Genomic DNA, 25,898 nt, shown 5'->3' on the forward strand with positions numbered 1-25,898 from the left:
AAATTACGAACTGAATTGATGCTAAGGAAATATTATTTGAACTGCTTAGATATTGTTAAAAGTATTCAATCATGCAACAATGATATTTCAATAACTGATATTACTCACTTTATGCAGAGAATTCGATGATAATCTGATGTAGAGATCTGAAACAAATAAGACACTAATCAAATATTTTTCAACAGAAACGTATGCTGGAACAGGAGGACTCCTCCCTCGTCCCTCTGATAAAGGAGGCAGAAATGGGCTTTGTTGATTTGATCAACAAACCGGTGAGCAAGCCGTGGGTGCCACTGAGAGAGTTGGAGGAGGACCATCCCTACCGAATCGTCAGTGTGAGGGAACACACCAATCAGCACGGACGCAGGATAATATTGAAAATCATCAATGCAGGAAGCAAATGTGAGGTATATCTGCCTCAAAGATTTGCTTCCTGCATTGATGCAGCGAAAATTCGCGAATTTAATCTTACTTGCAAAAATTATGTTTTGGTAGTTACGCATAAGTGTCCAAATTGGACAGATATAAAAATTGTTAAAGCATAACAATTTTTATATCTGTATACAATTTGGACACTTGTGTGTAACAAATTGTATATATGTATGTATGCGAGTAGTTTAATAAAATAAGTGTACATTTGATAAAAAATTGTTTTCAATTCTTACCTGTTGTTGTTGACGATCTTGATAAGTTTGTAATGAATATCACACAGAAGAAATGGTTCAGCTGCTCTGTTGTGAATGATAATTTAAATAAGGTGGACAGGTCTTTTATAGTTTGTTGTGAGCATGCTCAGTAGAGTTACCGCTAGAGGCAGACAGCTGTGCAGGCAAGCGCTGCCAGCTTCTCGCGCCCCTCCTTCTTGTGCTCCCACAGATGTGGGTGGCCCGTCATCATTTCTTCCCTTTTCAAATCACATTCACCTTTTCAGATTTGAAATAATATTCTTATCATTCAAGCAATGTATCACTTCAATCTGAGAGTATAGCATTAGATGTAGAAATATGAATTCACTTCCAACTCATTGGTTGAACATTAAACCAAATCAAGTTGATGTATTGATTAATTAATTAACCTCAGTTAATGTTCAACCATTGAGTTGAAAGGTAATGAAAAATGGTATGTAGGAGAAAAAAGCAGAGTTTGAGAAAAAAGCAGAGTTCAAGGAAACGGGGTAAAGGAATCTTGAGTTCAGCGGCGAGAGTTTTTAAAGGTTTGGCAGGTAATGTAACATCAACTATTCTAAATAAGGTAATTGATAACCTTGGAGAAGAATATCATATTCCCGGATACGAGTATTGCGGACCAGGAACAAAGGTTAATGAAAGGTTAAAGAGAGGTGATCAAGGCATAAATTCGTTAGATAAAGCTTGCAAGGCCCACGATATAGCCTATACTCAAAATAGTGATAATAAAACTCGAGCGGTAGCTGACAGGGCTCTAGCGAACGCTGCATGGGACATTTTCAAAAATCCTCAAACACCTCTTGCCGAGAAAGCACTTAGCTATCTTGTTACAAACGTTATGAAAGCTAAAGCGGCATTTGGTGGGACTTTGAGAAAGAAGAAGAAGAAGAAGGGGGAGAGGAGAAGTTATAGTAACGATATTAGACGCAAAGCTATAGCTCAGTTGAAAAAGTATATTGTAGAAGGTTTTTTCTCCTCCGAGGAGAAAACCTGTCCTCGGAGGAGAAAACCTGTCCTCGGAGGAGAAAAATAGTCATCGGAGGACTATTTTCCTCCTCAGAGGATAAAATCAAAGTAAAAATGTACTTACATGTAGTGCTTGATGTTGCGTGAATCTCCTCGAGTGTAGATAGCAGGCTAGAGGTGTAGATAGCAGGATACAGGTGTAGATGATTATGCTATGATTGATTCCTCTCAGGTGACCACCCTATGATTCCTCTCAGCTGTGTTGTCTTGACGAGAGCTCAACTGGTTATGAGGTTCGGAACTCGAGTTGAGAGGTGAGAAAATGCTGTGAAAAACAGTGAAATATTTAATAACTGAATCGAGAAATGCTATTTCCCTTATAATGTGAAATATTTATTAGAAATAGAGTGTTATAAAGTACAATAAATTATCGGTAGAGTGTGCTTTTCATAATAATAATAATAAGCTGGAGCAAGGTACTCTCTTAGTTGCGATCTTCTCTTTGTTGATACAACATCAAGCTAGTGTACTGAGATGGATAATGTGGAGAACAAGTCTTCAGATTCGAGCGTTCAATTCATTATAGATAGACATTTTAATCGATTAAGTGAATACCATTCTGTTCCTTTAGAAAAAATGAGATATCAATATAAATTAAGTGAACTCTTGGACACGCACCTAGATATATTGGCACAGTTAGCGGAAAAAGGATGGACATATCTACAATATTTAACTTTTGTGAGAGAGTATGAAAAATTAGGAGTTTGGCATAGTGATAACTATAATCATATTCTTGTTTGCGATTTATTCGGATCATCATTAGATAAATTCAGGGGCGATGGTGACTTCCCCGATTCGTGGAGATGCCCGTGTGCGCATCTTAAAGAGTCTATCGATAAAATTAAAAAAGTTATAATAGAAAACAATGCTCATTTAACAGAAGAACAATTAAATCGAGTTATCTGGAATTTTTTTCGAGATTCTGCAGATGAGAATGGGCTAGAACAGGATTGAGAAAGAAAGTTCAAAATCAAGTATGTGTACAATATTGTAAATAAATGAAATGCAACAACTTTGCTACAGTAAAAATATTAAAATGTCATATTGATGATAGAAAACGCTGAGAAGATTCATTCGTCCAAGAAGAGTACTTTGAAAAACTGCCTCCGCACCATCTACATTGTGACTTTTGTAAATCATTACGCGATAAAGCAGAGTATTTTGCGAGAAATGGTTATTTCCTACACAAAAATCCATTATATCTGCAATGTGTCTATTGTAAATATATTATCGGTGAACCAACTGAAAAAGTAATTCATTTGCCGTTTTGTTTATACGATGAGTGTGAGAAAGAAGAGCGGGGCTTGGATGTTCCGGATATAGCATATTCTAAAGATAAATCGCGTGCATGCAGTATATTGTAGAAGGTTTTTTCTCCTCCGAGGAGAAAACCTGTCCTCGGAGGAGAAAACCTGTCCTCGGAGGAGAAAAATAGTCATCGGAGGACTATTTTCCTCCTCAGAGGATAAAATCAAAGTAAAAATGTACTTACATGTAGTGCTTGATGTTGCGTGAATCTCCTCGAGTGTAGATAGCAGGCTAGAGGTGTAGATAGCAGGATACAGGTGTAGATGATTATGCTATGATTGATTCCTCTCAGGTGACCACCCTATGATTCCTCTCAGCTGTGTTGTCTTGACGAGAGCTCAACTGGTTATGAGGTTCGGAACTCGAGTTGAGAGGTGAGAAAATGCTGTGAAAAACAGTGAAATATTTAATAACTGAATCGAGAAATGCTATTTCCCTTATAATGTGAAATATTTATTAGAAATAGAGTGTTATAAAGTACAATAAATTATCGGTAGAGTGTGCTTTTCATAATAATAATAATAAGCTGGAGCAAGGTACTCTCTTAGTTGCGATCTTCTCTTTGTTGATACAACATCAAGCTAGTGTACTGAGATGGATAATGTGGAGAACAAGTCTTCAGATTCGAGCGTTCAATTCATTATAGATAGACATTTTAATCGATTAAGTGAATACCATTCTGTTCCTTTAGAAAAAATGAGATATCAATATAAATTAAGTGAACTCTTGGACACGCACCTAGATATATTGGCACAGTTAGCGGAAAAAGGATGGACATATCTACAATATTTAACTTTTGTGAGAGAGTATGAAAAATTAGGAGTTTGGCATAGTGATAACTATAATCATATTCTTGTTTGCGATTTATTCGGATCATCATTAGATAAATTCAGGGGCGATGGTGACTTCCCCGATTCGTGGAGATGCCCGTGTGCGCATCTTAAAGAGTCTATCGATAAAATTAAAAAAGTTATAATAGAAAACAATGCTCATTTAACAGAAGAACAATTAAATCGAGTTATCTGGAATTTTTTTCGAGATTCTGCAGATGAGAATGGGCTAGAACAGGATTGAGAAAGAAAGTTCAAAATCAAGTATGTGTACAATATTGTAAATAAATGAAATGCAACAACTTTGCTACAGTAAAAATATTAAAATGTCATATTGATGATAGAAAACGCTGACAAGATTCATGTTTGAAAAATGAGATGCTCTTACTTTGATGTTGAAGGATCTAACATTGATTAACGAAATTAGAATCATGGGTTTTATTGGAGATTTATAGCAATGTCTCATGCTAAGTTCCAGACGAGATTTTTTTTCGTCTTCTAACACATGGATGCTTTTCGAAAAATGATCGTGTGTGGCATACTTACAATCTGATAACGATCTGAGAGCACGTGTTGTTGTTGGGGAGAATTCGAATTTTTTTCTCCTCCGAGGAGAAAACCTGTCCTCGGAGGAGAAAACCTGTCCTCGGAGGAGAAAAATAGTCATCGGAGGACTATTTTCCTCCTCAGAGGATAAAATCAAAGTAAAAATGTACTTACATGTAGTGCTTGATGTTGCGTGAATCTCCTCGAGTGTAGATAGCAGGCTAGAGGTGTAGATAGCAGGATACAGGTGTAGATGATTATGCTATGATTGATTCCTCTCAGGTGACCACCCTATGATTCCTCTCAGCTGTGTTGTCTTGACGAGAGCTCAACTGGTTATGAGGTTCGGAACTCGAGTTGAGAGGTGAGAAAATGCTGTGAAAAACAGTGAAATATTTAATAACTGAATCGAGAAATGCTATTTCCCTTATAATGTGAAATATTTATTAGAAATAGAGTGTTATAAAGTACAATAAATTATCGGTAGAGTGTGCTTTTCATAATAATAATAATAATAAGCTGGAGCAAGGTACTCTCTTAGTTGCGATCTTCTCTTTGTTGATACAACATCAAGCTAGTGTACTGAGATGGATAATGTGGAGAACAAGTCTTCAGATTCGAGCGTTCAATTCATTATAGATAGACATTTTAATCGATTAAGTGAATACCATTCTGTTCCTTTAGAAAAAATGAGATATCAATATAAATTAAGTGAACTCTTGGACACGCACCTAGATATATTGGCACAGTTAGCGGAAAAAGGATGGACATATCTACAATATTTAACTTTTGTGAGAGAGTATGAAAAATTAGGAGTTTGGCATAGTGATAACTATAATCATATTCTTGTTTGCGATTTATTCGGATCATCATTAGATAAATTCAGGGGCGATGGTGACTTCCCCGATTCGTGGAGATGCCCGTGTGCGCATCTTAAAGAGTCTATCGATAAAATTAAAAAAGTTATAATAGAAAACAATGCTCATTTAACAGAAGAACAATTAAATCGAGTTATCTGGAATTTTTTTCGAGATTCTGCAGATGAGAATGGGCTAGAACAGGATTGAGAAAGAAAGTTCAAAATCAAGTATGTGTACAATATTGTAAATAAATGAAATGCAACAACTTTGCTACAGTAAAAATATTAAAATGTCATATTGATGATAGAAAACGCTGACAAGATTCATGTTTGAAAAATGAGATGCTCTTACTTTGATGTTGAAGGATCTAACATTGATTAACGAAATTAGAATCATGGGTTTTATTGGAGATTTATAGCAATGTCTCATGCTAAGTTCCAGACGAGATTTTTTTTCGTCTTCTAACACATGGATGCTTTTCGAAAAATGATCGTGTGTGGCATACTTACAATCTGATAACGATCTGAGAGCACGTGTTGTTGTTGGGGAGAATTCGAATTTTTTTCGCCTTGTAGCACGCTCTCGCTCGCACGTGTCTGGAACAGAGAGAGAAACGAATGCTATATAAACACGTGCGATGAGAGGAAAATCACCATTTACATCAGAGACACAGAGACTTCACATTCGACATGAGCTCACCCTCCTACATCCTCCCAGACAGCCCGCCTTCGCAGCAGGTGCTGAACTACTGGCAGCGCAGAGCCGCCGAGAGCTGCGGCAGCTCTTCAGCTGCGGGCGTCTCAGCTCCTGCCTCCACTGGACCACACCGTTCAACATCACCAGGGGGTGAGACGGTGATTGGAGACAGCCCTGTGCAACGCCTGCGTCCGCCAGCTACCTGGGCTCCGCGGCGAGCTGTCCTGACAACGCTGTCCAACAATATCAGGGAGAGACAGGCCAAAAGGAAGCTCGAGTTTGAGGAGGGCGAAGCGAGCACCGAAGAGGATAGTCTGCTCCCTCAATCAAAGGTTAGTTTCAACAAATATTATTATTATTATTAACTTGTGTATGCACAGATTTTTTTCTGTGATTGATAAAAAATCTGTGCACATACGAGTCTTTGATTATTTGATCTGAATATTATTTGAACTGATTAGAATGCAAGCAATATTTCCTCGATCTGATTAGAAATGGTATATGAGATATTATCGTTTGAAGTATTCAATCATACATAAATATTATTTGAAGTGCTTGGAATGTAAAGGAAATTACGAACTGAATTGATGCTGAGGGAATATGTCGCGCCGTTTTCTTTGTGTAACTACGAGTAATTTCATCAGAATCGGAATCATCATCATCATCATCATCATTATCGATATTAACAACGTATGTTTCTAAATCCGCGTAAATGGTGTACTTTTTCTTCAACGTCGCGCCTAGTTTCTTGAATTTAATTGTCTCTCCGCGTTTAGGATATGAAACGCGCTGAGATTCAAACTTGGAACAAAGTTCCACATGTTTCAACAAATTTGCTTTACCATCACAATTCTTAGATTTGTTTGATGTGAACCGGTGAAAACAAAAATTACAAACATGTACTTGACCGTGGGATTTTGAAAGGTGGGAGAGAAGACGAGATAGCCCGTTTTTCCCGTTCGCGGTATTTACTAAACAGAAATGAGTTTTTCCTGCATCGCCTTTTAGCATTAAAAGATTAATTTGGTGTTTACGCGTGCGGAAAATGCTTGTACGGTAGGGGAAAAACTTTTTGTTGTCGTATGCGATGACGTGAATTGCAATGTCCGGATTGAGTATTTCAAATTTCTTAATATCGCGTGTCGTCACCGGGAAATTTACACCTCGCGTATTGAGTCTGTGAGCAAACTTGCTCAAATACTTTACACTTAAGTTCGAGTTCCTTGGCTTCTGATGGAAATACGCGAGCACTGACCATAAAAAGCATTTTTCGTCAGAGAGATTTTTCACATTTATAATACATTTTTGTTTTTCAAAAACTGGGGTGTCTGAATGAAACTGGATGTGTATATAGGATTAAATTTAATCACATTCACATCCAGTGATTCAATTTTCTTTAGCACCCATCCACTCCCATATCTTACAAAATTTTCAAAAGATGAGAGTATTTTTCTCACAGCTAACATGAAATGCTCATTAAACTCTTCATAGTTCTCAAGCACATTTAGTGCTATGTTGGAGTAACTATGTAGATTTATTAGAGATGAGACAGAGTCACCAACCTGCTTGTCATCCATCACCACTAATTTATACAGCAAAACGTTGAGGACGATGTACCACTTGACATTGCCATCATAGCGTGCGGCATGTTCCCTAATTATATCGAAAACTCGACGTTTCGAGCTCTCGAGCACACTGCTGATGTCGATATCCTCCTCCTCATCGAGACTGATGCGATGACGGACTGCTGCGGAATTGATACCACGAAGTCTGCGTTCCCTCGGCATGATTCTGAAAAAAAAAAAAAACAAAACGAACAGGATGAGATAGAGTACAACATCAACATCATGTTTAGTTGTGAATTGTCATTGGTAGAAGAAGGGTGTGTGAAAATGATATCTCAAGATCACATAATGTTGCATGAAAGATTAAGATTATTATCTTTTGATAAAAGATGGTCGAAATCTTCTCCACATTTGTCCGCGGAAAACATGGCGAAAGAGGGATTTATATTCTCATCTCCACCAGACATTGTGCGATGTGTATTTTGTTCAATTTATTTGGGAAAATGGGAAGAAAGTGACATACCAGCAATAGAACATGCAAGGTACAGTCCAAACTGTAGAAGGAAAGATAATATAACAATTGAAGAGGAGAATTACGATAATAATATTCTACGATTATATGAAGAAAGATATTCAACTTTTAATTGTGTAGAAGATTCATCCGTCCAAGAAGAGTACTTTGAAAAACTGCCTCCGCACCATCTACATTGTGACTTTTGTAAATCATTACGCGATAAAGCAGAGTATTTTGCGAGAAATGGTTATTTCCTACACAAAAATCCATTATATCTGCAATGTGTCTATTGTAAATATATTATCGGTGAACCAACTGAAAAAGTAATTCATTTACCGTTTTGTTTATACGATGAGTGTGAGAAAGAAGAGCGGGGCTTGGATGTTCCGGATATAGCATATTCTAAAGATAAATCGCGTGCATGCAGTATATTGTAGAAGGTTTTTTCTCCTCCGAGGAGAAAACCTGTCCTCGGAGGAGAAAACCTGTCCTCGGAGGAGAAAAATAGTCATCGGAGGACTATTTTCCTCCTCAGAGGATAAAATCAAAGTAAAAATGTACTTACATGTAGTGCTTGATGTTGCGTGAATCTCCTCGAGTGTAGATAGCAGGCTAGAGGTGTAGATAGCAGGATACAGGTGTAGATGATTATGCTATGATTGATTCCTCTCAGGTGACCACCCTATGATTCCTCTCAGCTGTGTTGTCTTGACGAGAGCTCAACTGGTTATGAGGTTCGGAACTCGAGTTGAGAGGTGAGAAAATGCTGTGAAAAACAGTGAAATATTTAATAACTGAATCGAGAAATGCTATTTCCCTTATAATGTGAAATATTTATTAGAAATAGAGTGTTATAAAGTACAATAAATTATCGGTAGAGTGTGCTTTTCATAATAATAATAATAAGCTGGAGCAAGGTACTCTCTTAGTTGCGATCTTCTCTTTGTTGATACAACATCAAGCTAGTGTACTGAGATGGATAATGTGGAGAACAAGTCTTCAGATTCGAGCGTTCAATTCATTATAGATAGACATTTTAATCGATTAAGTGAATACCATTCTGTTCCTTTAGAAAAAATGAGATATCAATATAAATTAAGTGAACTCTTGGACACGCACCTAGATATATTGGCACAGTTAGCGGAAAAAGGATGGACATATCTACAATATTTAACTTTTGTGAGAGAGTATGAAAAATTAGGAGTTTGGCATAGTGATAACTATAATCATATTCTTGTTTGCGATTTATTCGGATCATCATTAGATAAATTCAGGGGCGATGGTGACTTCCCCGATTCGTGGAGATGCCCGTGTGCGCATCTTAAAGAGTCTATCGATAAAATTAAAAAAGTTATAATAGAAAACAATGCTCATTTAACAGAAGAACAATTAAATCGAGTTATCTGGAATTTTTTTCGAGATTCTGCAGATGAGAATGGGCTAGAACAGGATTGAGAAAGAAAGTTCAAAATCAAGTATGTGTACAATATTGTAAATAAATGAAATGCAACAACTTTGCTACAGTAAAAATATTAAAATGTCATATTGATGATAGAAAACGCTGACAAGATTCATGTTTGAAAAATGAGATGCTCTTACTTTGATGTTGAAGGATCTAACATTGATTAACGAAATTAGAATCATGGGTTTTATTGGAGATTTATAGCAATGTCTCATGCTAAGTTCCAGACGAGATTTTTTTTCGTCTTCTAACACATGGATGCTTTTCGAAAAATGATCGTGTGTGGCATACTTACAATCTGATAACGATCTGAGAGCACGTGTTGTTGTTGGGGAGAATTCGAATTTTTTTCGCCTTGTAGCACGCTCTCGCTCGCACGTGTCTGGAACAGAGAGAGAAACGAATGCTATATAAACACGTGCGATGAGAGGAAAATCACCATTTACATCAGAGACACAGAGACTTCACATTCGACATGAGCTCACCCTCCTACATCCTCCCAGACAGCCCGCCTTCGCAGCAGGTGCTGAACTACTGGCAGCGCAGAGCCGCCGAGAGCTGCGGCAGCTCTTCAGCTGCGGGCGTCTCAGCTCCTGCCTCCACTGGACCACACCGATCAACATCACCAGGGGGTGAGACGGTGATTGGAGACAGCCCTGTGCAACGCCTGCGTCCGCCAGCTACCTGGGCTCCGCGGCGAGCTGTCCTGACAACGCTGTCCAACAATATCAGGGAGAGACAGGCCAAAAGGAAGCTCGAGTTTGAGGAGGGCGAAGCGAGCACCGAAGAAATTACGAACTGAATGATGCTAAGGAAATATTATTTGAACTGCTTAGATATTATTTAAAGTATTCAATCATACATAAATATTATTTGAAGTGCTTGGAATGTAAAGGAAATTACGAACTGAATTGATGCTAAGGAAATATTATTTGAACTGCTTAGATATTATTAAAAGTATTCAATCATGCAACAATGATATTTCAATAACTGATATTACTCACTTTATGCAGAGAATTCGATGATAATCTGATGTAGAGATCTGAAACAAATAAGACACTAATCAAATATTTTTCAACAGAAACGTATGCTGGAACAGGAGGACTCCTCCCTCGTCCCCCTGATAAAGGAGGCAGAAATGGGCTTTGTTGATCTGATCAACAAACCGGTGAGCAAGCCGTGGGTGCCACTGAGAGAGTTGGAGGAGGACCATCCCTACCGAATCGTCAGTGTGAGGGAACACACCAATCAGCACGGACGCAGGATAATATTGAAAATCATCAATGCAGGAAGCAAATGTGAGGTATATCTGCCTCAAAGATTTGCTTCCTGCATTGATGCAGCGAAAATTCGCGAATTTAATCTTACTTGCAAAAATTATGTTTTGGTAGTTACGCATAAGTGTCCAAATTGGACAGATATAAAAATTGTTAAAGCATAACAATTTTTATATCTGTATACAATTTGGACACTTGTGTGTAACAAATTGTATATATGTATGTATGCGAGTAGTTTAATAAAATAAGTGTACATTTGATAAAAAATTGTTTTCAATTCTTACCTGTTGTTGTTGACGATCTTGATAAGTTTGTAATGAATATCACACAGAAGAAATGGTTCAGCTGCTCTGTTGTGAATGATAATTTAAATAAGGTGGACAGGTCTTTTATAGTTTGTTGTGAGCATGCTCAGTAGAGTTACCGCTAGAGGCAGACAGCTGTGCAGGCAAGCGCTGCCAGCTTCTCGCGCCCCTCCTTCTTGTGCTCCCACAGATGTGGGTGGCCCGTCATCATTTCTTCCCTTTTCAAATCACATTCACCTTTTCAGATTTGAAATAGTATTCAATCATACATAAATATTATTTGAAGTGCTTGGAATGTAAAGGAAATTACGAACTGAATTGATGCTAAGGAAATATTATTTGAACTGCTTAGATATTGTTAAAAGTATTCAATCATACATAAATATTATTTGAAGTGCTTGGAATGTAAAGGAATTACGAACTGAATGATGCTAAGGAAATATTATTGAACTGCTTAGATATGTTAAAAGTATTCAATCATACATAATATTATTTGAAGTGCTTGGAATGTAAGGAAATTACGAACTGAATGATGCTAAGGAAATATTATTGAACTGCTTAGATATTATTTAAAGTATTCAATCATACATAAATATTATTGAAGTGCTTGGAATGTAAAGGAATTACGAACTGAATGATGCTAAGGAAATATTATTGAACTGCTTAGATATGTTAAAAGTATTCAATCATACATAAATATTATTTGAAGTGCTTGGAATGTAAAGGAAATACGAACTGAATTGATGCTGAGGAAATATTATTTGAACTGCTTAGATATTGTTAAAAGTATTCAATCATACATAATATTATTTGAAGTGCTTGGAATGTAAAGGAATTACGAACTGAATGATGCTAAGGAAATATTATTGAACTGCTTAGATATTATTTAAAGTATTCAATCATACATAATATTATTTGAAGTGCTTGGAATGTAAAGGAATTACGAACTGAATGATGCTAAGGAAATATATTTGAACTGCTTAGATATTGTTAAAAGTATTCAATCATACATAAATATTATTGAAGTGCTTGGAATGTAAAGGAATTACGAACTGAATTGATGCTAAGGAAATATATTTGAACTGCTTAGATATTATTTAAAGTATTCAATCATACATAAATATTATTGAAGTGCTTGGAATGTAAGGAAATTACGAACTGAATTGATGCTAAGGAAATATTATTGAACTGCTTAGATATGTTAAAAGTATTCAATCATACATAAATATTATTGAAGTGCTTGGAATGTAAGGAAATTACGAACTGAATGATGCTAAGGAAATATATTTGAACTGCTTAGATATGTTAAAAGTATTCAATCATGCAACAATGATATTTCAATAACTGATATTACTCACTTTATGCAGAGAATTCGATGATAATCTGATGTAGAGATCTGAAACAAATAAGACACTAATCAAATATTTTTCAACAGAAACGTATGCTGGAACAGGAGGACTCCTCCCTCGTCCCTCTGATAAAGGAGGCAGAAATGGGCTTTGTTGATTTGATCAACAAACCGGTGAGCAAGCCGTGGGTCCCATTGAGAGAGTTGGAGGAGGACCATCCCTACCGAATCGTCAGTGTGAGGGAACACACCAATCAGCACGGACGCAGGATAATATTGAAAATCATCAATGCAGGAAGCAAATGTGAGGTATATCTGCCTCAAAGATTTGCTTCCTGCATTGATGCAGCGAAAATTCGCGAATTTAATCTTACTTGCAAAAATTATGTTTTGGTAGTTACGCATAAGTGTCCAAATTGGACAGATATAAAAATTGTTAAAGCATAACAATTTTTATATCTGTATACAATTTGGACACTTGTGTGTAACAAATTGTATATATGTATGTATGCGAGTAGTTTAATAAAATAAGTGTACATTTGATAAAAAATTGTTTTCAATTCTTACCTGTTGTTGTTGACGATCTTGATAAGTTTGTAATGAATATCACACAGAAGAAATGGTTCAGCTGCTCTGTTGTGAATGATAATTTAAATAAGGTGGACAGGTCTTTTATAGTTTGTTGTGAGCATGCTCAGTAGAGTTAGCGCTAGAGGCAGACAGCTGTGCAGGCAAGCGCTGCCAGCTTCTCGCGCCCCTCCTTCTTGTGCTCCCACAGATGTGGGTGGCCCGTCATCATTTCTTCCCTTTTCAAATCACATTCACCTTTTCAGATTTGAAATAATATTCTTATCATTCAAGCAATGTATCACTTCAATCTGAGAGTATAGCATTAGATGTAGAAATATGAATTCACTTCCAACTCATTGGTTGAACATTAAACCAAATCAAGTTGATGTATTGATTAATTAATTAACCTCAGTTAATGTTCAACCATTGAGTTGAAAGGTAATGAAAAATGGTATGTAGGAGAAAAAAGCAGAGTTTGAGAAAAAAGCAGAGTTCGAGGAAACGGGGTAAAGGAATCTTGAGTTCAGCGGCGAGAGTTTTTAAAGGTTTGGCAGGTAATGTAACATCAACTATTCTAAATAAGGTAATTGATAACCTTGGAGAAGAATATCATATTCCGGGATACCAGTATTGTGGGCCGGGCACGAAGGTTAATGAAAGGTTAAAGAGAGGTGATCAAGGCATAAATTCGTTAGATAAAGCTTGCAAGGCCCACGATATAGCCTATACTCAAAATAGTGATAATAAAACTCGAGCGGTAGCTGACAGGGCTCTAGCGAACGCTGCATGGGACATTTTCAAAAATCCTCAAACACCTCTTGCCGAGAAAGCACTTAGCTATCTTGTTACAAACGTTATGAAAGCTAAAGCGGCATTTGGTGGGACTTTGAGAAAGAAGAAGAAGAAGAAGGGGGAGAGGAGAAGTTATAGTAACGATATTAGACGCAAAGCTATAGCTCAGTTGAAAAAGCATATTGCAGGAAAAGGATATTTTTTGAAGCCTTTTCCTAAAAGTGGTGGTAGACTTCTAGCCCCACCCCCGCCAGCATCATATGGAGTGAGTTTATTCCCCCAAGTTAAGAAACGTAGAACAACAGCGAAGAAGAGTAGGAAGAAGAAGAAGAAGAAGAAGACATGAATATTGAAGGAGAATTGAGTAATTATGATTTGATTGATTGGTCGAAATTATTACAGATTCGGTTAAGAGGTATATATATGCTAGATGCATTACCCAAAAAAATTCTAAAAAACGAAAATGCCATTGTGAATTTAGCAAGGGAAAGCGAGGATGGTACACACTGGGTAGCATATAAGAAAATTGGTTCTAATGTTTGGTATTTTGATCCAATTGGAAATTTACAACCTCCATACGAATTGGACAAATATTGGAAAAAAGAAAATGGAGTAAATATATTTTATAATGTAGAGCATATGCAACCATTAAATAGCGATTTTTGTGGTCATCTTACATTATTGTTTCTTGCAAATCAGTTGTAATTAAGTGATTGTGGTGAACACACAAGATGGTGGTTATTACATTACGATCTAACACAAGTGATCTCTATGAACATTTACAAGAAGCTATAGAATTGGATAAAAATCGTGAATGGGAAATTGGATTGATTAATTTTTCCAGTTACAATAGTATTGCAAACATTAACAAAGGAACAAATTCCAGCTTCAAATATGGTGATAGATTAATCGAGTTGGATACTGGTGCATATGAAGTTGAGGATATTATAAAATCTTTAAAGAATAAATTGAATATTGATGACAAGAAGAATAAACTTATTATACGTGCAAACGTAAATACTATGAAGATTGAAATTCATTCTGATAAAGCCATTGATTTAACACGTTCTGATTCGATTGCTAAGATACTTGGTTTTGATAATGTTGTTTTGCAGCCAAATAAATGGCATTATTCCAAACATTTGGTTAACATAACAAGCGTTGACAGTATTCTTGTTGAGTGTAATTTAGCTTGCGGCAGTTATTCTGAGGGAAAACAAAATCATATAATCTACGAATTTTTACCAAAGGTTCCTAGCGGTTATTTAATAAACGAAGTACCATCACCGATTATTTATGTACCTTTGAATACGCATCGAATTCAAACTATTAATGTAAAGGTAACGGACCAGAACGGATCGTTTATTGATTTCCGCGGAGATACAATTACAATTAGGTTGCACATACGTGAAAAGTAATGGGTTATCTTATTTTCAACCCACGTTCGAATAAGAACAATCAAGTCATTAGAGAAAGGAACGCGATAGCGACAACACCTAAAAACAAACGTGCTTTGTCGGCTAAAAGCGCGAGAATATTAGAAAAGTTGGGTTTTATAGTCGATTGGCGACATGTTAGGCGGGGGAGCGGCGGCAATTAGTGAAATACTGGATGTGGAGACAGACCTTCAGTTTTATAATGATATTACTAAATTCCAATTTCACACTCATACAGTTTATTCGGGACAGGAAATAAAAAACTCTGACGAGGCACGTATTGGCATAAATTCTTTAGATGTCTATTCTTTACCTTGTAAATCATTCATATTGATTGAGGGAACAGTTAACTGTACAAAACCGGGAAAAGACCCAGCCGATACACCAGTTGCAGCAGGCTATAAATTAAGCAGTAACGTAATCGGTAACCTTTTTGACGAAATACGATATGAATTAGCAGGTCAGCAAATTTCTAAATCAAGATTGATTGGATTAACATCCACAATTAAAGCTATATTGGTGAAAAATACTCTCGATAAAAACACATATCACTTGGCTGGTTTTGACAGAGCAGGATATGAGCTAACGGATAATACATTCACTTTCTGTGTTCCGCTGAAATTAATCCTCCCGTTTTTTGAAGATTTTCAAAGAATAATTTTAAATTTGAAACAGGAACTCGTCTTATTGAGGTCACCGACAGATCTAAATTGTGTTGAGTCTCAAAGCGGAACAAACGTTAGTGTGAAAATTACAAAACTGCAATGGCGCATGCCCTACATAACTTTAGAAGATCATGTAAGACTGAAATTTTTGAGACTGCTCGATGCTGACACTCCACTGAAATTAGGTTTCCGCCATTGGGAAATTTGTGAATTACCAAATTTGCAAAATTCACTTAACCATTCTTGGGCGGTTCGTACCACATCGAGTTTTGATAGTCCAAAATACGTTATAATTGCATTTCAAACTGATCGTAAGAATAAAATAAATAAATCAATATCTAATTTCGATAGCTGCGGTATTTACAATGTTAAAGTATATTTGAACAGTGAGTATTATCCATATGAAAATCTGCTAGGTAAGAAGGAGGTTTTATACCGCATGTTCTTGGATTTCGCACCCTCGTATTATAATCATTCAATCAATAGTGAACTCGGAACAGAAATCGATTTTAAAACATTTTGTGATTCAACACCACTGATTGTTGTAGATTGTTCACACCAACCAAGTCATTTGAAATCATCGACAGATGTTCGTATTGAAATGGAATTTAAAAGTGCAGTACCTGCAAATACTTCCGCTTATTGCGTTTTAATTAGCGATCGTGTGATGGAATATACACCTCTCACGAGTATGGTGAAAGAAGTTCAGTAATTTGTTGATAGAGTGCATCACTGCAGGTTATATAAGGTGTGTACTGCAACAAATGTAAGCCATTATCAGTTTCACCTTTGAACAGCCAACATGTCCTATTCTTTGTGTTCTGATATTTTGGATAAGCCGCAAACTCGCTCTATTGGTATTCAGTGCGATCTTGATAGTTTCTATTATGAAGCAAGGTGCAGTACGCCGAAGCCGCTGGAGGTGGAGGAGGAGGAGGGGAGAGACGCAGGATTACCGAAGCCGCTGCAGGTGGGGGAAGACAAAGGAGGATTTGAGGAACCCCCCGCCGCGCTCGCCGCCCCCGCCGCCGCCGCTGAGGGGAGAGACAAAGCCTACGAAGAGAAAGAAGGTCAAGCGACTGCTAAAATTGCTACAGTTGATCTTCACTGGTTTAAACAAGATTGTAATCAAATTATTGTGAAAGAACTTGCCATAATTGATCAGTTTAATAATTATATTGTGTTCCATTTCAAATCGCCATTTGCAAAGACAGAATTGAGTGCAAAATTGTATAACGATGCAACATGGTTAGAACGTCACTATCATAAAATAAAATGGGAAGATGGAGATTTAGAATACAATGAGTCATTAATTCGTGATTACCTTGCAGCTTATGAGAAAATTTTCACAAAAGGAACTGAGAAAGCAAAGTTTTTAAGAAGATTGCATAGCAACGTACAATGCATACCAGAGGATTTTCCAAAACCTGATTTCAGCTTTTTCACTAGTTCATGGTGTTATGCTGCATGCAACATTCATAAAAATAATCCACATTCTCGGTGTGCCTTATTCTCCGCCCAGCATTATAATTCTTTGTTGTTTAAAAATATGTATCAAACAAATAATTTCTTGTGCGAAAACAATCGAATGCAAAGTATGAAAATGGCTCCGATGTACACAAATTCACAGAAAAGAAACTTTGCTCGTTATGGATTCTTCTACAACGGAAAGGATCTACAGTGTGTTTATTGCCAGCATGCATTGAGACTGCATAAAGCGCGTACATGTTGTCTATCGTCAATTGATGAAGAAAGACCGCTTAATTACTCTATAATAGTTCCTGCCTACACCTAGTTTTCTTCATTCGCTCAACATCATGGATCCGAGAAAGTGGTTGGCTCCCGACAACGAATTGGAAGTGAGGTTAAAAAACTGTATTGATTGGTACGATGAGTGTGAAAGTGCAATTAGGAAATCAACTCCTGAAAATTATAGTTTGGCGAAGCAATTGAAAGACATTTTTCTAAGCACGGTGAATTTAAATGATATAAGAGACTATCTATGTTATTATCGTCCTCATAATTTATGTATAGATAAGCTAATTAGAATTGAAGATGAAGTTATGTGTTGTTGTAGTGAAATGTGTAAATAAACGTTTTCTGCCTTCAAACGATTTTTCATTCCGATATCCCATTCACGTTTTTTAGTTTAGTTGCTGCTTAGAGCTAGAGCAGACACCACGTGTGTGGTAATCTTTAGTGCACGTGCGCCTATAACACGTGCATCTCATTAATTTAGAGCTAGAGCAGACAGCACGTGTGGGGTAATCTTTAGTGCACGTGCATATCATCAATTTAGAATTCTTTCCCCCTCATTCGACTCGCATCAAACATCTGCAAGATGCAGTGTTATGGTTTTTCAAAATTCAAAAAATTATCTCGTCTCTTGATGTCAATTTCATTTAATGAATTTGATTCAATTGCGAAGAATATTAAATTTTCAACAGGATGTCAAGATGTTGATTTACCGTTAACAAAAACAGAAAATGTACACTTTTCGATTCTATCTGAGATTTTCGAACTGCTCAATATTCTAGACAGCGGTCATCTACATTATGATTGTACAAATGATTCGCCATTATCTGTTGTTAAAAATTCCGATGAACTTTGGAAATGCTTGTACGATATTGCAGATAAAAAATGTAAAAGAACGTAGAGATTTATAGCATTAGATGAGAGAGAATTTCTCAATTCAATTAGATATAGAGAGAGTCATTGACCTCACTTTAATATGGATTCACTTTAATCTGTCACCAAAGGAATTTTTCCCTCTCATCTATACTGGGAGAGAATTTCTCAATTGATTCTTATCTCCTTTCGGAAAGGGTGCGGGAAAGAGATGACATGAGTAAAAGAAGGAGATCTCTATCTCTATCATAGTAGAGCGAAATGGATTCACTTCAATTTGTCACTATAGCATTAGATGTAGAAATATGAATTCACTTTAATTTGTCACCAAAGGAATTTTTCCCTCTCAAGAGATTTTTTCCCCCACATCTTTAGAATTCACCTCAATCTGTCACCATAGCATTAGATGTAGAAATATGAATTCACTTCAATTTGACAGTAGACAGAGAGGGAATTTTTCCTCCTAAAAGGGAAATTTTTTTTCCCTCACCTGGAGAGAGAGAGAGAGAGAGAGATATCTCCCTCTCACTCTCTCCCCCTCACCTCCACTGGACAGGGGGAAGGGGATTTAGAAAGAGAGAGAAAGATATATCTCCCTCTCACTCTCTCCCCCTCACCTCCACTGGACAGGGGGAAGGGGATTTAGAAAGAGAGAGAAAGATATATCTCCCTCTCACTCTCTCCCCCTCACCTCCACTGGACAGGGGGAAGGGGAAATCTATTTTTAGAACACCCCCCGCCCTACAGGCGGGGGGAAGGGGAGGAGGGATGGACGAGGGGGGAGAGGGGGGAGGGGGATCTCGAGCAAAAAAGTGGCTTCAATATCCCAAATTATTCTACTTTGACTGTCCCAGTCTAGATTTTAAAGTTCTTGTGTCTATTTTGTAATTATCATTACTATCAAACTGCTTGTAAATATTGTGAATTCCCATTCCACCGAGTAGGAATTGTATATATAGTTGATGTAGCTCGTATGGAGGGTTAAGGTGAAGGTGAGAAGGGCCGGCGTGCAAAAAAAAAACTAAAACTGCAATCAATTAAATCCTCACTTCTTCAGTTGTCTCACTATAGGCCTATGTCCCTCAGAACCACAATCTCTTGTGAAATTACACAATCCCCACACTGAAAATAATTTACTCCTTCAAGTTATGTGCTCCAACTGATAATACCGCCCGTTGTTAACTAAAACAACAGGAAGAGAATTTCAGAGTGAATTGAGTTATTTGCGTACAGTATTCTACTTTTCAGATTTACTCAAAAAATCTGGTGTGGTGCACTCACACAACTTTCCTTGCCGTTTTGAAAATTGATCAACTGACGCTAGTGTTCCCGCACATCTCAAGTCTACTTTTCTAAGATCTAAGCCAGCTGGTGACAGGAAAAAAGCGCTGCAGACACACGAAGTCTGCTATCTCTTCATAGTGAATCATTTAATAGAATCAACAGTTGCCAACAGTTTGCAATTGAATAATCACATTTTCTCTAATTTCGAGCTTATTTTCAATTTTAGGTGAAAATGCTACTGAACATTAATTGTGGAGATTTTTATGCTCAATCTTTTCCACTTGAAATTTTTTGTTTGAATTGTATCTGAAGCCTGATAATTGGGAATCTAAAATCAAACTTTGCATAGATGGTGCAGTGCTCCTGAATTTTTTACAGATATGATACTTTTGGCAGTTGATAGAGGTTATCAATGACTATTCTAGGTATGAATTTGATCAAAATCGTTGGAGCCGTTTTCGAGAAAATCGCGAAAAACCCTGTTTTTGACAACATTTTCGCCATTTTAGCCGCCATCTTGAATTGCATTTGATCGAAATTGTTCGTGTCGGATCTTATAGTGTAAGGACCAAATTTCAAGTCGTTCCGTTAATTGGGAGATGAGATATCGTGTACACAGACGCACATACACTCATAGACACACACACACACCACACACACACCACACACACACACACACACACACACACACACACACACACACCACACACACACACACACACAACACACACCACACACACACACACACACACACACACACACACCACACACACACACACACACACACACACACACACCACACACACACACCACACACCACACACACACACACACACACCACACACACCACACACACACACACACACACACCACACACACACACACACACACACACACACACACACACACACACACACAACACACACACACACCAACACACACCACACACACACACCACACACACACACACACACACACACAACACACACACACACACACACACCACACACACACACACACACACCACACACACACACACACACACATACACACATACAGACCAATAGCCAAAAACCACTTTTTTGGACTCAGGGGACCTTGAAACGTACAGAAATTTAGAAATTGGGGTACCTTACTTTTTTTCGGAAAGCAATACTTTCCTTACCTATGGTAATAGGGCAAGAAAAGTAAAAATATGACCACCAGCTGATTTAATCGAGTTTGAGCTTTCACTGTGCAAATGGTCCTCAACTAGTAGCTCTGTAACAGTAGACATCACGCAGATTTCTCATCCACAAGTATCTGATGTCACCTGTTCTAGTTGATTCAGTTGAATCACAATTCACAGTTGAATCATAATTTACTCTTAAAAACTGTTATTTTTTTGTTTTTTTTTCAAGACCAAAAACTAAGTTCACGTTTGAATTTGTATCCCATATGATAATTTATCCAGTTCCGTGATAATCTTTCCATCTGATAAAAATATTTTTCAACTATTTCAAAATTAATTTTTTCCATTGAGAATATTCTTACATTTTGAAAAACAAATTCAATAGGTGATTGAAAATAGAATAAAAAATGAATAAAAGAACTTAATAATGCTGAAGGAATTACAGTATTATTTTCAGTTTCAATTACAGTATTATTTTTATTAATTATTACAGTACTGTAATTTCTTCACCATTATTTTAGTTCATTTATTCATTTTTTATTTTATTTTCAATCACCTATTAAATTTGTTTTTCAAATGTGATAATATTGATACTGATGGGCACGAATCATAAAAAATATTGAATCCCTACCTTACAGAAATAGACACGGCCAGACATCTTTGTAATGCATGCAATGAATAATCCACTTGTCAGCTGATTGATTAAGAATAATTCTGTAGTCTGATTGATCCTTTTCTTCACAGTAGATGATATATATAGTGATATCAGAGTATGGAGGAATTCCTTTTCTTTTCATATTATCCTTAAAATGCAAAATTTTAAAAACCTTGTGTATACATCGACGCGCAGTTAAAAAAGGAATATTCCTGGCTCATCTCATCGAATTCTATCAACGCGTTTGGCCCTAATCGCGTTACTTACAGACAGACAAAAGCAAATCGAGTTGAAACATAGACCTCACTACGTTCGGTCAATTAAATCCATCTCATTCCATTTAGGGCCGTTTGCACAGTCAAAGCTTAAACTGAATTTAATCAGCTGGTGGCTTAAACTCAAAATGAAACTCATTATAACAAACGAGACTTGATACGGATTTAATCCGGTTTAAAATGAAATTCAGTTTAAACTGATATTGTGCAAACGGCCCTTAATGTTGTACATTTCGAGTTCAATCCACCAGCTGATTTAATCGAGTTTAAGCTTTTACTGTGCAAACGGTCCTTAAAAACTGGAAGGCATTTTCTTCTTCAGCAAGTTCCTAATACCCAAGGTTAGTTCTCGGTAACTGACTTCCGTTTCCGCTGGTAACATAAGTCATGTAATTACATAATTACATAAGAACATTACATAGTCCAATAAATTTAGGTTGACATAACTTACAATCAGCAGACGGTATCATGACAGTAATAATCTTAAAGACAGTAATTCTTCTCTCACTATGGCCTACTAAATGAATCGTGTTATTATCTAAGAGTCTTATTGCCTGAGTTTTATAGATTTTTATTAAAGAAATAACTACTATAGTGAGGCGCATATTATAATGGCCGTGGAGAAAGATAGGAGAACAGCGTTGCCGATTCTCTGCCTTGCCACTGTTTTCTATAGAGGAGAGCTGATACCGGTATATCTGATGTAATTTAGTATTAAATTAATTAGATCCAAGAAAGGAATCACTAAAAGTGAAGCCCACTGGGACATGTTAATAGTATATTTCGCACCTAGGGCCGAAAATGAGATATTTCCGGCTCGAAATTGGTTTTTAATTCCGAGGCCGTAGGCCGAGGACTAGAAAAGATTGAGAGCCGGAAATACATTTTTGCCCATGGTGCGAACGCTATTTTTCGCCACACCAAAAAAAAACTTCCCAATATATGAGAAATTAAAAAATAAATAAAATTCAAACAGCCTATTTTGATAGTTTGAATCTTGGTTATGACAACTTTCACTGTCAATCAATTTCAATATTACTAATTAATGATTTACAATAGTGACAATATTTTTATACTATTAATATTTCGAATAATTGTTTGAATTTTTATAGCTCGCGCTTTGCGCCTGGTGCAATATCTCATGGATAGATGGATGAATAGAATTTTCATTACTATTGTGAAATAATGTGATTAAAAAATTAATATAATTGCATATTTCACAGTTTTGTCTCAAAATATATCTAAAAAATTGATTGAAATTTAAATTACGGTAACTAATATAAAAAATAGCTAATAAAAGTGAAATTCATCGACAAAAAAAATGTCACTGACCGAGGTTCGAACCTAGATCATGTTTGTAATTCACTGAGCTTAGAGCTTTTGAGTACACGCCTTTACACTCTCGGCCATTGCTCCTTTTGATCGAACTGGCCTGTAAGTCAGGTAACGTATGTAGGCTACTATAATATAGTGTAGCCTATAGCGGCAAACTTTAAGCCGGTTTGCCGGCATTTTCACAACAAAATATTGCTCTGAAAATAGTTAAATCATAGAGAAAACATTCGAAGATTCAATCTTGAGTGGGCCTAATGTTTTCTCTATATGGTTTGATATTGAAGAAAAATTATCTAAAAGTTTTAATAATGAATTACGGAAAAATTACTAGGAATTTTTTAGTCAAGGCTGAGTTTCACCAGTAGGCTTACCTTAAACTTTAGATCTCTGCTGTATTTTCCTATTATTATTGTTGATTGTATTGCATTAAGAAGTGGAATTCGATAATAAAAAAGAAACAATTATTACTCTACCTCACTTTTAAATATCGATACAATTATTGTACTTTGATTTCAAATTCGATTCTTCACTTTTAAGACTTGCGATACGTACCTTTCTGACAATGGACAATGTAGCCAACATTATATTGTTGAGGCTATGGATATATCATCGTATTCTATTGTTTGATATCAAAAACACAATAATAAATATTAAATTATGAAACAGTAATTTATAAAATATATTATTATAGACATAATACCGCGATTCACGATACATAATTATATAGATTATTACAGTCATTATGAGATTATCTCTCCATGATTTTTGTGAGATCGGACACGATCAGCTGTTATTCAAGGTCATTTTACAGCCCTAGGGCTGTAAAGTTTTACCGGCCTGGTCGGAAAACAATCACTTTCGGCCTCCATATGACGCACGTAAACCAGCTCATTACATCCAAGTGTGGCGAAAAATACTTTTCATTCTTGTTTAAAATAATCAATGATATTTTATTCGTCAAGGATATATATTATTTTATGATCAAATAATAAATTATCTTTATTATGATAAAATATTTTGTTAATTTATCATAAAAAAACAATCTGGTAACCTTTACGGAGCTAGAAAAAGGTAGCACTATATGCTTTGTCGAATGATAATAGACAAGGATAGTAACATCAATTTTAATCAAACACTGTCATTCTAACGTGGATATCACTATATAGCTTCAGAGGATACTGTTTACAGTAGCTCCTTTTCCGACTCATTTTGTTGAAAAATTTCTGAAGATTCAAAAATTACGTAGATTAATTTCATTTGTTCAATACACAAACAAAAACTGCTACAGAACTATTTATGCATTTATTGTTGATGGTAATGATCTTATTGACCGAGCGAAGTGAGGTCTAAGATTGAAGTCAACGGTTTGGCATTTCTCTTAATGTTTAAATGTTTATATGTTGCGCATTTACGGCGAAACGCGGTAATAGATTTTCATGAAATTTGACAGGTATGTTCCTTTTTTAATTGCGCGTCGACGTACCTATATACAAGGTTTTTGGAAATTTTGCATTTCAAGGATAATATAAAAGGAAAAAGGAGCCTCCTTCATACGCCAATATTACCGAAAAATCAGACTATAGAATTATTCATCATGAATCAGCTGTCAAGTGGACTATAATACTACCCGTTTAAAAACATCGAACATCTTGAAAATGTATCGTTCCATCAACGTTAGTAGACAGTTGTCTACTAACTTTGTCTTTCCATATTAAGCTGAGGCTTGGCTTATTACTTTAGATAATATCTATCTATAGTAGGCTGTGGCTGAGCCATGATTCTAGTTTAGTGTTTGGAGTTATTGATAGAAAACATTTCTTTTTACGTTTTTCTTTTTTAATCTGTTGATCAAAACTGCAACAAATATTGTTCATTCTTGTTTAAAATAATCAATTATATTTTATTCGTCAAAGAAATATATTCTTTGATGATCCAAAAATAAATTATCACTATTGTGATCAAATATTTTGTAAATTTATATACTGTTATAATATTTCTAAGGAACTGCATTATTTGCTGATGGTGATGACCTTATATCCTCAGACTTGTGCATGAGTAAATAATAGGAAGGATGATGATGATGATGATGATGATGATGATGATGATGAATGATGATGATGATGATGATGATGATGATGATGATGATGATGATGATGATGATGATGATGATGATGAGAGATGATGATGATGATGATGATGATGATGATGATGATGATGATGATGATGATGAGATGATGATGATGATGATGATGATGATGATGATGATGATGATGATGATGATGATGATGATGATGATGATGATGATGATGATGATGGATGATGATGATATGATGATGATGATGAGATGATGATGATGATGATGATGATGATGATGATGATGATGATGATGATGATGATGATGATGATGATGATGATGATGATGATGATGATGATGATGATGATGATGATGAGATGATGATGATGATGATGATGATGATGATGATGATGATGATGATGATGATGATGATGATGATGATGATGATGATGTGATGATGATGATGATGATGATGATGATGATGATGATGATGATGATGATGATGATGATGATGATGATGATGATGAGATGATGATGATGATGATGATGATGATGATGATGATGATGATGATGATGAGATGAGATGATGA

The 25,898-nt window shown here is 36.2% G+C and overlaps 2 protein-coding genes and 1 long non-coding RNA gene across 5 annotated transcripts in view; 2 read left to right on the forward strand and 1 right to left on the reverse strand.

The window, feature by feature from the left end:
* Window positions 1-25,898, forward strand: part of LOC111057651 (zinc homeostasis factor 1) — a 142,167-nt gene that overhangs the window by 48,571 nt on the left and 67,698 nt on the right. The gene's annotated exons all lie outside the window — the stretch shown is intronic.
* Window positions 5,911-13,342, forward strand: LOC111057637. Of its 3 annotated transcripts, XM_039439368.1 has the most exons (3): window positions 5,911-6,284; window positions 10,575-10,767; window positions 10,832-11,323. In XM_039439368.1, the coding sequence occupies exons 1-3, from the start codon at window positions 5,946-5,948 to the stop codon at window positions 10,882-10,884; spliced, it is 585 nt and encodes a 194-aa protein (XP_039295302.1). In that variant the 5' UTR covers window positions 5,911-5,945; the 3' UTR covers window positions 10,885-11,323. The 3 variants fall into 3 exon arrangements, with proteins under 3 accessions (XP_039295302.1, XP_039295301.1, XP_039295300.1); XM_039439367.1 differs by lacking the exons at window positions 10,575-10,767; window positions 10,832-11,323 and adding an exon at window positions 12,511-13,342; XM_039439366.1 differs by having other exon boundaries at window positions 10,575-11,323.
* On the reverse strand, window positions 7,267-12,515 carry LOC120353896. The gene is made up of 4 exons (XR_005572683.1): window positions 12,434-12,515; window positions 9,789-9,875; window positions 8,597-8,797; window positions 7,267-7,743 (listed from the first exon to the last, which is right to left on the reverse strand). It is a non-coding gene; the product is annotated as an uncharacterized LOC120353896 (long non-coding RNA).

The sequence above is a fragment of the Nilaparvata lugens genome, chromosome 12 (assembly GCF_014356525.2).
Source record: "Nilaparvata lugens isolate BPH chromosome 12, ASM1435652v1, whole genome shotgun sequence".
In the NCBI taxonomy this organism is placed as follows: domain Eukaryota; kingdom Metazoa; phylum Arthropoda; class Insecta; order Hemiptera; family Delphacidae; genus Nilaparvata; species Nilaparvata lugens.